Source organism: Beta vulgaris, chromosome 7, assembly GCF_026745355.1.
Source record: "Beta vulgaris subsp. vulgaris cultivar EL10 chromosome 7, EL10.2, whole genome shotgun sequence".
In the NCBI taxonomy this organism is placed as follows: Eukaryota; Viridiplantae; Streptophyta; class Magnoliopsida; order Caryophyllales; family Amaranthaceae; genus Beta; species Beta vulgaris.
The window spans coordinates 15,841,328-15,857,587 of record NC_079208.1 but is presented as its reverse complement, the minus strand read 5'-3'; the positions used below and the strand labels follow the sequence as shown (position 1 = coordinate 15,857,587).

The 16,260-nt window shown below is 34.4% G+C and overlaps 1 protein-coding gene across 1 annotated transcript in view; it reads left to right on the top strand.

The window, feature by feature from the left end:
* LOC104909022 (uncharacterized) overlaps window positions 1-16,260 on the top strand; it is a 45,452-nt gene that overhangs the window by 4,259 nt on the left and 24,933 nt on the right. Inside the window, exons 8-14 of the mRNA XM_048633906.2 lie at window positions 1,559-1,625; window positions 3,370-3,421; window positions 3,537-3,629; window positions 3,764-3,847; window positions 4,097-4,518; window positions 12,668-12,729; window positions 14,425-14,494. Coding sequence (XP_048489863.1) covers window positions 1,559-1,625; window positions 3,370-3,421; window positions 3,537-3,629; window positions 3,764-3,847; window positions 4,097-4,518; window positions 12,668-12,729; window positions 14,425-14,494 — 850 coding nt within the window. The remainder of the gene's footprint in view (window positions 1-1,558; window positions 1,626-3,369; window positions 3,422-3,536; window positions 3,630-3,763; window positions 3,848-4,096; window positions 4,519-12,667; window positions 12,730-14,424; window positions 14,495-16,260) is intronic.

The window sequence follows — 16,260 nt, the reverse complement described above, 5'->3', positions numbered from 1 at the left end:
AAGGAGAAAAATAAAAAATGACCATTTTATGCGAAATCACATTGTGTATGAAAAACTTAAATTTCATTTCAAATATAATTGAAACTCAAAGTGTTAAAATTTAGAAAAGGAGACAAATTAAAATGACCATTTCATGCAAAATCAAATTGTGTATGAAAAATTTAAAATTTCATTTCAAAAAAAATTGAAACTCAAAGTGTGAACATTTAAAATAATGAAAATTTTTAAATATCAATTTGTGAAATCAGAATTTAGAAGTTAGACAAGGAAAAAAACTGAAATTGTCTTATACTTTTCGGTTACAATTTTGGGATCATAAAGAAATTACTGAAATCCATATCAAAAACTATTATAAATTACAAAAATGAATAAAACCAAAAAAAAAGAATATGAAGATATTTAGTAAAGAACATCATACTGATTATAAAAGAACATGCGCATATAAGACTTGAGAAACAAAAAAGTATTCAAAATCATAAAAATGAATAACAACATAAAAAGAACATGAAAGAATCTTATTCACAAAATGGAGGTGAACTTAAATACTAACTTGCATTTTCAGTTTGTTTACTACTTAGTATTAGGCCTAAAAATATCATCGCACGCATCGCGTGCATAAAAATCTAGTTATAATATATTTCAAGATGAATATGACAGTAATACTTTTTAGAGATTTTTTATCCTATGCAGATATTGCAAAGAATAAGCATTATCTTTTAGCAAATCATATTAACTAATAATATAAAAGATTCTCCCTAAAATTGCGCGAAGTATTTAGTTGTCATTTAGTCTCCTTATCAATTTATCTTATATCTCTTTTTTTCATTTTCAACCCTAAACCTCCTATATATACTCTTAGGGAAGTAAATTTTTTCCAAATGTTTGAATATAAACAACTCCATATTTTTGACTGTAACACAGCACCACTAGTCTAGCCTTTGTTCTCTCCATGGATCCATAAATTTTCTATATTTTTGTAGATAAAATTTACATTGTAACTAAATATGATATACTTCCTTCGTTTAGAAATAGTTGCACCATTTCTATTTTGTACACTATTCACATCTTATACTTAGATTGTCTTTGGTGATTTATATTTTAGGAAAAACATAGTCATGTGGGATCTTGTTAGATTTGTCTCGATGTAAGTTTTTTTAATATAAATTTTTATAATTTTTACTTATTGATAATTAAAGATATTAATAGCTGAAATCATACATCGACATGCGTGAAAGTTAGAAATGGTGCAACTATTTGTAAACGGAGTAAGTATATCTTTAATGCGGTAGTACAACGGCCATATTGCATTACTTATTCTACTTATGATTTTTTTTTTCCCTCAAAAAAATCAAGTATACATCTTTAAAGCTTATCCAAAAGACTAAAGGGTAGTTACCTCATGTAAGCCTTGCTATGTATATTCTTCATTCTAAAACTATAATATAATAAATAGGCATTGAGTAGTCTTATTTATCTCATATTACTATTTGTATTACCTTTTGTTTTCCCAAATATTAGATCTTGAACAATTTATGTCTCATATGTTTCATTGTCTTAGGACTTTAGTAGGCATCATTGATGACTACTTCAATGGATGTTATACACAAGAGATGATTGAGTCTCAGGTATGTTTGTGTGACATTTTGCTAGATTATTAAATTGTCTTGATGTATGCATGTCGTCCCACTATCATAGCCATGTTGTACCACTATCATACATTCATACCGGGTTAAACATGGTTGTTCATTTGAATCTAACATTTTTGGCAAGTTTGTTAATATACCATTTCGCATGTGTATAATATTGGCGTTCGGCAATGCTATATTCAAGCATGTATGTTATTTTGGAATAGATTTGAGAGAAAAACATTACAAAAATATAAAAAGTAGTATATGTAATGCAATTTGTTTTGCATGTGGACCCGGTTCACATTAAAAATATTGTGTATCAGGTCCAGACACGTGCCCCGCTACAAACTAGTCACTCCCACCTTTCAAAAATTTGTCATTTTCTCTCGCTTCAATAAGATTCTCTCGCTCTAAAATTTTAACAAAAACAGTTGTTCAGAACAAGCATACACTATATCATCTAAAAACATACTATATCATGTCAAAATACACTATCATGTCAACCCTATAATGATCTATTATGATAATTTTGTATACTATACAAATAAACTACACTATATCATGTCAAAACACACTATATCATGCAACAATATCATGCCAAAAAAACTCAACAAAACACTATCATGTCAAAATACACTATATCATTTCAAAATACACTATATCATGCCAATATACACTATATCATGCAAAACACTTAATATGATTCCGCGAACGAAATCTGCTTAGCTTCACTCAGTTAATCTCCACTAAGGGTTCTAATTCACTTTTAGGGCTTCACTCACCTTAAACTTGAATTAGGAAGGATTTTAGATGATTTGATTTAGCTTCACTCACTAAACAACTCACCTAAGTTTAATCTAAACTTCACTCGTTTAAATCAATGATCTTGTATTTTAGGTTCACTCCCTAAAAACAATAAGAAATCTGGAAAATTCGTCCAAATTCAATAGTAAACTCACGTTTTACTTTAAACAAAAAAAAAACCAACTCTTCTTATTCATCATAATAGTCGAAATATATAAAGCCTACAAGGGTCTTAACCCTAATGCACTAACAAGCTTAAAGATAAAGCATAACCAAACAAGATAAATACAATACTAAACCACACGTCTATCTTAAAGGATAAACCAAAAAGACTCCTAATAAGACTCAATGATAAAGGAATTAGACTCCTAAATATAACAGGATTCCTTCATCACTCAAACACCTAAAACATAGAATTATAAAGAAATTAAAATACATAGTCTGCTAACAGAACTAGGAAACTATCTAAGTGTCCTAACTGAACTAGGACTCATCACCAACGTACTACTCATCATCCACGCATCAACACTCGTGCCAAAAAACTCAGCAAAACACTATCATGTCAAAATACACTATATCATTTTAAAATACACTATATTATTTCTAAATACACTATATCATTTTATAAATACGCTATTAGGAGAGAGAAGTAATCAAAAGAAGAGAGAAGTTATTAAGAAAGAAAGTGGAAGACTAAATGCAGCAAAAACTGAAAATTGTAATCACTAAAACTCACGTGAAATAAATCGGATGCATACAAAGAGTTAGTGTACACCGGTTCCCTATTAGTTTTTTTTATATGCAATGAGCTAATTGGATTTCACAACTGCAAATATTTTGGATAACTATAATTACTACTTTATCGAGTACATCTAAGAATGAATTTTTTTTGACAATGTCTAAGAATGAATTAAAAGTGTACGTAATGCTTTGACAGGTGGACCAACTAGTTGTTGAAGAGTTGATGCGAGAAAGATTTCCTAAGCTAGGTCTACAAATTTTTCAACTTTGAGTCTTTGACTTATATTCTGGATTACTCATAGCTTCGGAATTACATAAGTCAAAATTCTGCAATTCCTAATCTAGGTTATATTCTTTGTGCAGTCAACCACCTTGATTATTTGGGGGTGGAGGTTGCATGGATATCAGGGCCTTGGTTTCTTTCTATTTTCGTAAATATGCTTCCTTGGGAAAGCGGTTAGACCTTCACCCACCCCCTTAATGTTATAAAACTAAAAAACATCTCATAGTACTATAATTTCAGTAATCCATCTATAGACTTTGTCTTGTGTAATTATGATTTACTTACCACTTTTTGTTGTATCCACCAGTTCTACGAATTTGGGATGTACTTCTGTTTGAAGGGAACCGTGTTATGCTTTTTCGTACCGCACTTGCCTTGATGGAGCTTTATGGTATTTGAAAAACCCAAGCTCTTTGTTATGCTTAAGTGGTATGGGGAAAAATAAAATCTTCAGTTCAGTTTTGTGTGCCACCTTTTTTTATTGGTTGTTATATTTTATATTTAACTTTTAGAATCATTTAAACTAATAATTTAATAGCATAAAAGTGGTACACAAAAAGTGAGACAAAAGATTTGAATTCTTATCAAGAACCTATTTTTTGTTAATCATGGTCAAGTGATATGTTGATAATAAATGTAGGTCCTGCCTTACTTACAACTAAAGATGCTGGGGATGCTGTTACCTTATTGCAATCACTGACTGGTTCAACTTTTGATAGTAGCCAGCTTGTTTTGACTGCTTGCATGGGTTTTCATTCTGTCACTGAAAGCAGACTAGATGAGCTAAGAAAAAAGCACCGACATTCTGTGCTAGAAATTATTGAGGAAAGAACAAACGGAAGTCCGATTTCAAAGAATTCCAAAAGTCTTGCATCAAAGTTGTATAGTTTTAAGCATGATGCTCAATCACTCATAAAGGAGCCTAATACAAATCAAGGTTTTAATGAAAAGATTGATTCACTTGGATCTAAAGTTAACTCTTCACCTGATAATTTTGATGAATTTATGTGTGGCCTAAGTATTGATTCAAAAATTGATGCTCTCCCAGATCTTCAAGAACAGGTAGTTTCTTATTTTGGTCGTATCTATATATTTGGATCTGCCTAATTAAAAAGGTCATGTTTGATACAATTAGGTTATTGTCTCATTCTTTCAAAATTTTAATTGTTTGAGGGTCATTCAAGACTAGATCTTATTATCTATTAAACTTAATGGATCTATCATAAATAATGAAACATAGTCACATACATGATAAACCTAAATACCTAATATTATTACAACATATTACTTCCTACTAAGTCTTTTAACTTATCTAATACTAGAATTTTCCACTCGAAATTCAAAAAGATTTGTTGTGGCATATTCATCTTAGAAGAGCCCGTATTAAGCTTTTATGTGATTCCATCTCTCATGTGTCTACCTAGGATTGTCATTTAATTTTTGGAAACCATTTAATGGAGACATTAACATTTCCTGATTACTTTATTCATTCATTTAATTTTTGTGGTGATCAACTTAGCTTTTTTTTTTTTTTGGCAAAGTCATAGATAATCAAAGACATTACAACCTAGTTCCTTCCCTTCTTGCCTTAGTAGCAATAGAGTGTGCCTTTATTATACTACTTCGAGCTACCTTACAAACTTTAACTGAAATGAAGCTTTCCACTAACAACTTTACATCACGCAATATGTTTCTTATTGTTATTGGTGCTTTCTCAACCACCCTGAGCCCTTCTACTAGATTTGTCGAGTCCGTCCATATATCAACCTCCAGGATATTTTGCTTTTGCATTTCCTTTATGCTACACAGTAGGGCTAGGGCTTCCGCTTGATCTGCTGAACTTGCATTGGTGATAGCCCCTCCTTTATCTATTTCCTCGCCTCTTCTTCTCAGAACCCACCCATAAGCTGCTCTCTCTTGGCTATCCTCGCTTGCTGCTTTCCAGGCTCCATCTATGAGTAGATTATATTCAAAATCTTGGTTCCCCCAGTTATAAGTCCACATGGTTGCAGGTTTCCCTAGCTGTTGTTTTGGGGGAAGGTTACTTTCTGCATTTTTACTGCCCCACTTACAGCTCTCTACATCTCTTTTTTTCCATGAATTAAGAATATTGAAGACTTCCCTTGGATCGAATGATTTCATTAGGTTGAAAATGCAGTTGTTCCTGCTAATCCAAATGGCCCAGAGAATACCCACAAACTCTTTCACACGATCATTATCTGGGGTGTCATTCACCATGAAGTACCACATCCAATTTTTTGACCAACCTGCAATTTTCTCCTCACATTTGTCTATGTTTATTAGTCCTAAACTGGACGCCTTCCAAATTCTTTCCGTTACTTCACAATTTTTAAATAGGTGAGTATCCGAGTCTTCTTCCTGCCCGCAGAACGAACATAGAGTCTCGCTTAGGATTTTCTTCCTCCTAAGGTTTACTCGGGTGGCTAAAGCACCATTAACTAGCTTCCAATAGAAGATCTTCCATTTTGGCCAGAGTTTTGTCATCCAGAATTTCTTCCAGAATGCTATCGTTTCCCATGAGCTTTCATGATTTCTCATTGTCGCCCAATATCCCGATTTTTTAGTATACTTCCCATATTTTGAATGTAGCCAGATAATCTCATCTTCTTGATCAGAAATGTGGATTGCTTTTATCCTCCTAGCATTTTGCTCTCCAAACCATTTTATAAGTGATTCTTCATCCCAAGTGGCATTATTGCTTATTAAATCACTTACCCATTCTGGCTTGTTGTCTTGTACTTGGAGCTCATGATCCACAAATGCAATGGGATTACCGTTCACCCATTTGGGCCCCAATATTCTCGAGTTCTTGCCATTCCCTATCATGGTACCCACCCCTGGGCCCATGAAGAGCACGCTTTTCATAATACTTCTCCCTCCCCACGAGCACGTAGCAGGAAATTTCCCACTCATACTTTTCAAGAACCAATCGTCTGAATATTTCGCTCTAAAAATTTTACTAGCCAAAAGCAGAGGATTCTGATGCATGCGCCAAGCTTGTCTAAACAACGTGGCTTTATTTATTGCAAGAAGGTTTCTCAACCCTAATCCACCTTCAAGCTTGTGTTTTTCTAGTAGGGTTCTCTTTTTCCAGTAGATGGGTTTCTTATCCTTATTTGTTTTCCACCAGAACTTAAGAAGAGCTGAGGTGGAGCTTGCTAAAACTTTCTTAGGAAACAAGTAAATAGCCATCATGTGAGAAGCAAAAGCCATAAGGATACTATTTATGAGAATAAGCTTACCTGCATGGTTTAAGGAGGAGAAACACCACGAAGTGATCGTGTTCGAAATTTTTTGAGGTAGTTCTTGGAATGCATGAAGTGAATGGCCCGTCACATCCATTGGGCATCCTAAATATGTCCCCAGTTTCTCTTTGATTTCCACCTTCAATCTCTTATTTAAAAGCCTCCTGAATTTTTGCGGGGTGTTCCTACTAAACACAGTATAAGACTTGCTATTGTTGACCATTTCTCCCGACATGGTACAGAAGGAACTTAAGATATGTTGAAGATTCCACGCATTCTCAAGTGTGCCCTTTAGGAAGAATAGAGCATCATCCGCGAAAAGAAGGTGGGATATTTCTGGGGCTCGTCTATGCACTTTGAGTCCTCGTATCAGCCCCAGCTTTTGTTGCTGATCAATTCTCCTAGATAACACCTCCATACACAGGATAAAAAGGTATGGGGAAAGCGGATCGCCTTGCCTTAAGCCCGCACTTGGAGTGAAGCTTCTTGTTGGTTCACCATTCACTAGAACAGAATAAGTGACAGACGAGATACATTCCATAATGATTCTTATCCATTTCACCGAAAGCCCTATTTCATTCAGCACTTCCCTTACAAAGTCCCATCGGATTCTGTCATATGCCTTATTAAGGTCAAGATTGAGAATCAGGTTGTAGTTGGCATTTTTCTTTGAATTTTTTACCTTATGAAGCATTTCATGAGCTATTACGCAGTTGTCATTGATGGATCTTCCTGGAACAAAAGCGTTTTGAAATTGCCCTATAAGGGAGCTCATGATTGGTTGAAGTCTTCTAACAAGACACTTTGAGATGATCTTGGTCTTTATAGACTACATTACATCATAAAGCTTCTTAGGAAATAGCAACTCAAACAACTAGTAGGCCAGCTTTAGACAGTTGTGACTACAAGACAAAAAATATAATAATCTATACTAATATATTAAAAGGCATTCCTAAACACGGAACGATGTCACGTGGCGCTTTCACTTGGAGAAATTTATGCTATGTAATCCACATACATTAAAAAGATAGAAAATGCATTATGTAAGATTCAATCCCGAGATCACAAGCACATATACTAATGTCTTAAACCACTAAACCAAGTGATACTTGATGTTAATATTTCTAAGTAAAATATTAATAAATGAAAGATATAATTACCTGGGGTGTAGTCCGGGCCTAAAAACTAGTTGATACCAAAAACTAGTGAGAATAAACCTAGGATCAACAGAACTAGGATAACTTGTGGTCATAAGAAGAACACCCACTACTTGGTCCTTGGCACTACTACCTGGTCACTCAACACTCCCCCTCAAATTGAGAATATAGGAGAGGCCAGAACTCCCAGCTTGGATAGCAAGGACAGATGTTGCTCTATAGTGGGAATCTTTGTAAGCACGTCAGCTAATTGTTGAGAAGTGGAACATATGTAGGAAGTAGATCCCCTAAGCTGACTTGATCTCTAATAAACTGACAATCAACCCCCACATGCTTTGTTTTTTAATGATGGACATGATTACAAGCAATAACTAAACTGCCTGATTATCACAAAAGATAGGAGTAGTGTTCAGATTTTTTTAACCCAAGGTCTTTTAGAAGCTACATGATCCAAAATGACGTCACATGTAGTCATAGCAAGAGCACTACATTCAACTTCAGCTATTGATCTTGACACAACAAACTGTTTCTTAGACTTCGACGTGAGAGGATAATTTCTTAGCATGATACATAAACCAAATATAGATCTCCTATCGTCGGGACAACCAGTCCAATCACTATCACACTAAGCTTGAAGTTGAGCTATTGTCTCGGTTGCAAGAAGAGTACTTGCTCTCTTAAACCGGCTAGGTCTCTAAGAACCCTGCTTTTAGTTGCTTGGTAGTGAACTAAAGCAGGATTATGCATGAATTAGCTCAACACATGCATACTATATGCAATGGCTGGCCTAGTAATAGTTAAGTAAATGAGTATCCCTATGAGTCTCTGATAGATCTCAGGATTTGAAAGAGGGTCTCCTAATGTTGTGAGTAGCTTCACATGATTGTCTGTAAGAAGCTTCAAGGGCCTACATTGTTAATCCATAATCTTCAATCAATTTTGTGATGTATTTTCTTTAAGATAAGAAAATACCTTCAGTACTCTTATCACCTTCAATTCCTAGGAAGTATTTCAATTATCCTTTGTCTTAAATTTTGAATTCAATATTAAGGAGCTACTTTGTTTGATCAATGCTTGTTATGCTATTTCTAGGGAGTATAAGATCATCTACAAAAGTTAGGATAGCTGTTAATGTAGTCTGGTCCCCTCTTGCTTCACAATGAGAGAATAGTCAGGTCTAGATTGTGTGGAACCATTCTCTTTTAATACTCAACTTAGCTTAGTGAACCACTATCTTGGAGTTTGTTTAAGCCTATACGGTGATTTAGAAGCTTGGACACCGTTGTATTGTTGTTGATGATGATGTTGTTGTTGTCGCTGCTGCTGCTGTTGTTGGTTATAACTTCTTTTGATCCATAAAGATAAAATGTAAATCCTTGTTTTTCATATCCATGTGGTAATTTCATATACATAGTTTTTTCAAAGTCTCCATGTACTTCCTCTGTTCCATAATAAGTGAAGCACTTACTATTTTATAATATTTCACAATAAGTGAAACATACCTTAAATGGAAAAAAATAGTGACAAAATGACAAGACTAACCATCACAAACTTGTGTGGTTTACTTTTCTCTCTCCTCCTTTTGATAATGTAAAGGGTATTTTATGACTTTTTGGCTTTTGAAAGTGGTGTTTATTAAATCTTGTGCCTGATCCGTATGTTTCACTTATTATGGAACGGAGGAAGTATAAAAGAACTCTCCACTCTCAGTGTATGAGGTGTAGAGTGAAAAATATGAAGCTAGATGTTTTCATGAAACTTTACACCTCTAGACACAAAGGATACTCCTGCAATAAGCTAAGATTGTGGAGTTTTTACCCTTTATGTCTATTTGAATACCCGATGATGATGCAACTTATGCCTTCCTTTCAAGGTTATCCATGGCCACGCAACCAAATTATTGCACCATACTATAGTTTGGTTAATTCCCATAGCACACTTCGTAGGGAGTTTTACCCTTATAAGCAACACTAGGTAGTCTGTTATGATGTATGTTATTTTAATTACTAAATCTCCCCGAAACTGGAGAGGAATGTGACTCTGAAATATTTTGGCTCTTGCTATTTCAAGGACATTATGTTTTCTCTCAACAATACTATTCTGATGTGGCCTGTCAGCACAAGATGTTTGATGTATTATGCCCAGATTCTCAAGATAAGGTCTGCATCTGCTATCATCAAATTCTAATGCATTATCAGACCTCATAATCTTTACAGTCTTGCCAGATTGGCCTTTGCCATATTCACAAAATTCTCAATTGCAACAAAGGCATCTAATTTCAATTTTAGCAGTTGTACTCATGGCACTCTTGAGTTATCATGTGCTAAGGTGATAAAGTACCTAAACTTCCCTTTATAGCTCACTTTATAAGGCCCTCACGTATCCAAATGCATGACTTCTAGCAACTCATTTTCCCTTGACTCACTTTTAGCAAATGGTACCTTGAATTTACCTAGAAGGCATGTGATAGACGCATTATGACATTCATCTTTCACCCCAATGGAATCAATCATAGCAAGATTTTCATAGGAGTGTAGCTCAGCCTGTGGTACCAAATAGTTTTTTTGCTAAATTTTGGCACATTTCTTATTGCACTAGGACCTTAGTGCAATTTTGAACATTCATAGATGTCCCTTTTCATTTTCCTGAATGACGTTAGTGGTCCATTCTTTGATTATGTGAAGAGTTTTATCCACTTGTTCATTTAGCACATAACAGAGACCGTTTTCACTTTTTCCTACTCTTCTTATTTTTCAGTCACACGATCTATAATAAGACAATATTTATCAAGAAATATAACCTTGCACTTCATGTCTTCACATAATTTATTCATATATAACAAATTATGTTTGAAGGATGAAATGTATAGAACATTATTCAACCTCATATTGCTCTTGATCATGATATTTCCTCGGTGTGATATTTTGGAAGTTCCACCAGTTGGCATATAATTAGAGAATTATCTTTACACACCACAACATGTTCAAACATAGAGAAGGTGCCATTCATATGATCTGGTGCACCGGAATCTAGAATCCAAGCATCAATTTTTATAAAATCCGCAAAAGAATATGACACCATACTTACAGTGTATGTCCATTTCATACTCTGTTTCTTCACCTTTCAATGGAGTGGAAGAAGTCTTAGGAGTTGCACAAGTTGTTGAGCAGTGATTGTTGTATTGCTGCTAGTGATAAACATGTTATCACTTTGGTTTTGAGCATTTGCAGCAACTGTAGCTCCAATTTTTCTACCCTTGCTCCACCTCTGCTAACCATTTGAGGTTTTGGCTTTCTCTTTGTTTAGAAAAAGAGCTTGATTTCTTATTTTGTTTTTTTGAAATGCCACTACAAACCAACAATTTTCCTTTGTATGCCCATTCTTTCCACATATCGTGCATTGTGCGGGAGTTTGCGTACTAATTGTAGCCCCCCATGTCCCTTTACTGAACATGGCTAGGGTGTTTGTTTCTTCTTTTACTTGACCTTACTACTCTCTTTGAGATTCTTCTTGCTCTAAAAAAATCTAAAAGCGGTTCCACTAATGGAAGAGGACTCATCATGAGAATACTACGTTTTTGGGTTCCATAGACTTCATCAACTCCATTAAGAATACAAATATTGTGTTCATCTTGATGTTGTGTAAGAGCATCAATGAAACCTATTATTTCAATAGTCACAAAAGTGATAGGAGGGAGAGTATTCAAGGCATCCACCTCCTCCTACTGATATTTCATCATGGTGTAGTATTCACTAACCTGCCTATCTTGCTGTTTTGGTTCGTACAATTCCTTGTTAAGATTATATTATCTCGAGCCATTGGTAAGAGAGAACTTCTTCTCGAGTTGCTTCCATATTTGATGAGCATTGCTTACAAACATTACAGGTTTTCTAATGGATTCAAAGATGGAACCTACTATCCATGATATAATCATGCTATTACAGGTATCCCAAGCCTCTCCTATAACTACATCCTTCCCATCTCTAGTGGCAAACTTTTTCAAACCCGAACTTTCTTTTAGAAGTTAGATCAATCTCCATTAATCTTTTCCAAGAGCTGTAATTTGAAGATCCTTTGAGTTTCTTTAAAGACATGAAATTATTTTCATCAGATGGATAGAGGTATAGAGGACTAGTTGCCTCTATAGTAATTGTCATTGTCGTTTTCTTTTTCTTCTTGGCTATTTTGAAGTGGAAGTGAAATTCCTTGATAGAATTTCAAACTGAGGGTTACAATCAGGAGATGTTGATGTTTTCTGGAGCCTAGATTTGATACCATGAAAATAATTGAATGAATACATCTTAACTTTGCCTAATTACTTCTCTCATTCATCAAATTTTTGTAGTGATCTTAGCTTATAGCTTGGTCTTTTATAGACTACATTGCATCAGGAAGCTTCCTAGGAAATAGCAAACTAAATGACTAGTAGGCCAGCTTTAGACAAATGTGACTACAAGAAAAAAAAAAAGAAAAGAATATAATCATAATGATTGGCACAAAAAGCCAGAGAGAATAAATCTAGGATCAGCTAAACTAGACCACTTGTGGTCATAGGAAGAGCACCCGCTACATAGTCCTTGGCGCTACTACCTGGTGACTGAACAATCTTATCTTCTTGTTAATGTTGTATTTTGAATTCGTTTGAAATTGGTTTCATTTTAAAAGTTTTTGTGCTGTTAATCACAAAAAAAAAGGTTTTATGCTGTCTCATTTATAATGTCGTTCTATATATGTTGTTTCTTGTTCTCTCTTTCTTTAATTTATATAACTCCATTACTTGCAATGCAGGTAGTATGGTTAAAAGTTGAGTTATGCCGGTTAATGGAGGAGAAAAGATTAGCAACTCTCAGGTTCGTTATCTATCTTTGCTATATTCAAAAACATCTACTTGTACTCTGTTTTTTTTTAGTTTACTGGACTTTGGGAGAGAGTTGAGGAATGATACAAAAGTATAAGAGAGAAATTGAAAACTGAGAAAGACAAACTGAAAAATGCGTTAAAATATTAAAAAGTTGATGACATTGGTGGAAAAAGAGGTGAATTTAAATGAGACATGTTAACAATAATAGAAAAGGCAATAACATATAGATTAAAAAAATATAAATCAGAAAGAAAATATGTATAAGAGTGAAAAAAAGGGGAGTATTGTACATGATTCAAGATAGATAATTATTACTTTGAGATGTTATTGGTTATTGCTATCATATATCTTTTTCTCTATACACATCCTCCTCTCAATATCTATATCTTACTATATAGTTATCAAATGTACCTTCTTAAAAACCGGGTTACCATCGATAATAAGTTTGAAAACAACCCTTTTAACAATTGTTTATTGGAAAACTCTCAAGGGTAAGCCTAATTTTTTTTCTTTGATAGCGAGAATTTAATTTTAATCAACAATGATAACCCCGTGTTTATGGTTATGTATGATAAGTTAAAAGGGTTGATTTCAAACTAAGGTCCATAATGTGTAGATATACAAAAATTTATTTTCATTTTTCTCTTACTAATTAAACGAGAATGAAAAAGGTTTTCAAGGAGACACAAAAGGAAAATATTTTTTGTAAGGAACTTACCATTTTATAAAAGCTTGAATTATTCTATAAACAACCCTTTTACTAATTGTTTACAGTGAAAATTGATTATTAATAATCCCACATTCTTAAGGATAACCAAAAACGCTGGATTTCCATCGATAATTATTTTTAATTTTTTTTACTAAAGTGAAAAGCTAAAACTCAAGGTTATCATTAAGAATTTCTCTTGTTCATATTGATAAATGGTTAGTTATGTTTCAATTTCACGCATGATCACAAATATGGGATTACCATTAAGAATTAAGATTATATTTGGCCACCAAAGTGAAAAGACCAAAATTAGGATTATCATCTAATTTCCCTAACTTCTATGTCTTATATCGTTATTGTCTTATATCTGATTTGCTAAAGCTACCTGTAATTATAAATGATAAATTTGAAAGAACTAAAAATGAGACTGGGCAACCTAATAAGGAAGAAGAGTCAGTACACTTACAAGTTTAAAGAAGGTTTCATACTAAAACACATTCACTATAATTGGAGTACGTCCTCTAGCTTATAATGTGAAAATTTTTCTCATCTTTCTCCAATATGAGACAACTAACATGTGCCCGCGTCTATCTGGGGTTTGGCAAAATACAGCCCAATCGGACAGATATCGCCCGACCCGATAAGGCGGAGGCCGGTTTAACGTGGAAACACGTTTTTTTGACGAGGGGAATATATAGGTTATTTACCTAATTGTTTTAGACTGCGAATTTAGTGAGCAAAGGGTCTTTACTTCTACTTGTGCGTCTCTTTAATTGAAAATCCTCGTGATTCTACTTTCAAACGACCGTCATCCTCAATATTGGTTATTTTCTATAGCCATGGATATATTTGATGATTAGTGGAGTCATAATGGTCTAAATGTTACTCTTTATTTAGCAAGTAATCATAACATATTTTGCTTAAGATGATTCCTATCAGATATTTTATTAAAAGTTCCATCTGAATTCCTTCCAGAACAGAAGAGTTAGAGACCGCGTTCCTTGAGATGGTAAAACAAGATAATCGTCGAGAATTAAGTGCGAGGGTAATTTAATGTTCTGCTTGATATCTTTTTATTTTTCTTTGCTTGTTCTTGTGATAGTTTCTAATGAAAATTTTTATTTAGCATAACTTATGTTTTTCTATGAATTGTAGACATCATTTTTGCTTATTATACTCTGTTTTTTGCATCACTTTATAGTTATCCCTATGTTTGTATGTAGCGGGGGAAGGGGGTGAGCATGTATCGAGGGATCTAACAGTAAAATTACCATGTTTCTAGATGACTAGGTTTGTTTATATACCTTCCAGGAGCAACATTGATGCATCTTCTCTTTTGTTATTGTAATGCTTTGGAAAATTTGCACAAAATCACCTTAACTTTTCACTTATTTAGAAACTCCCACTTTTATGTTTTTTTTTTTTGAATTTCCACCTAAACTTTACAAAACCTTTATAAACTCCCACCACTTAACGGATTTTACCAAACTCCGTCATGGGACCCACATCAGTTATTTCTTTTGTTTTTCCCTCCAAACAACTCACTTCCCTCTTCTTATATAAGAGAACGTATGAGTTGAGATTGTTGGGTAATCCGAGTCCATCAAAATGGGAAGAAAAAATTAAAATTTTGGAGGTTTTTTTCTTCGATTTTGATTACGCATGAGTTAAGATTGTTGGGTAATTCAAGATTAGGGGTTTGGGGAAGAGAGAGAAAAAGAATTGAACGTTTACATAGGGAAATGTCATGGGAGTTGAGAGAAAGAGCGGAGTTGGGGGTGAGAATTCGATAGGGCTGAGGGAGGGGGATTCGACAGGGGTGGGGGAGAGCTGCAAGAGGGCCAACGGTGGGCTGTGGGGATTGGGGAGTGGAGGCTGCTTGGGGTGGTAGGGTGGGAAAATCAACGGGGCAGGAGGGATGTGGGGGTGGGGGGTGGGGAAGGGGGAGGGGAGGTGGTTGGGTGGTGGGGTTAGAGTTTGAAGTTAGGGGATTGAAGTTAGGTTAGGGTGTAAAGTTAGGGGATTATATTAGGATAGAGTTCAAAGTTAGGATTTAGTTAGTTAATTAGGGCTAATTAGGGTTTAATTAGAGCTAATTAGGATTAGAGGGGTTAATTAACCCTAAAAGCTAACGGAAACTTAACATGGTTAGTCATTAAGGGTATTTAGTGCATTTTATGCAAATAACAAGGGCATCTGGTGCATTTTCGAAACAACAAGGGTAAATGGTGCATTTCGTAAAATCTCAGAGATACCTAATGAAAAAATCGTACTTTTAGTTAACACTGAATAAGCAAAGCTTATAAGGGTATAATCTTTCAATAAGTTTAGGTGAACGGTGATTTGAAAATGAGTAGTTTTTTTAATTTTCTTTTTCTTTGACTAATTCATCTCCTCCAACCTTTTTTCTCCTTCCTTCATCGCCACTCTCACTCCACATCTTCTCCAACCTCTCCTTCTCCTCCTCCCCACCACAACTAACACTCTAACCCCACCCTAGCTGAAATCCACCTCTGAAATGTCATTTTTGTATGGAAACTTTGTTTTGAAGGCTTATTTAAGTATGATTTTCATTCGATTCTAAAACTATTTTATTCATGTAATTTTATAAGATCTCGTGAAATTCCTGATATGTCCTTCAATTCCCTCAATTCGTGATATTGTTTCGAAGAAATCAACTGACCCAATTCATAAAATTGACAGGAAAGTTCAACAATATGTTTGTGGGCATAAGAATCAATCAATCAAAGAGTTAGAGCCTTTGATAGAAAAAGAACCATTGAAACCTTGGGTGACATTGAAAAGAAATTT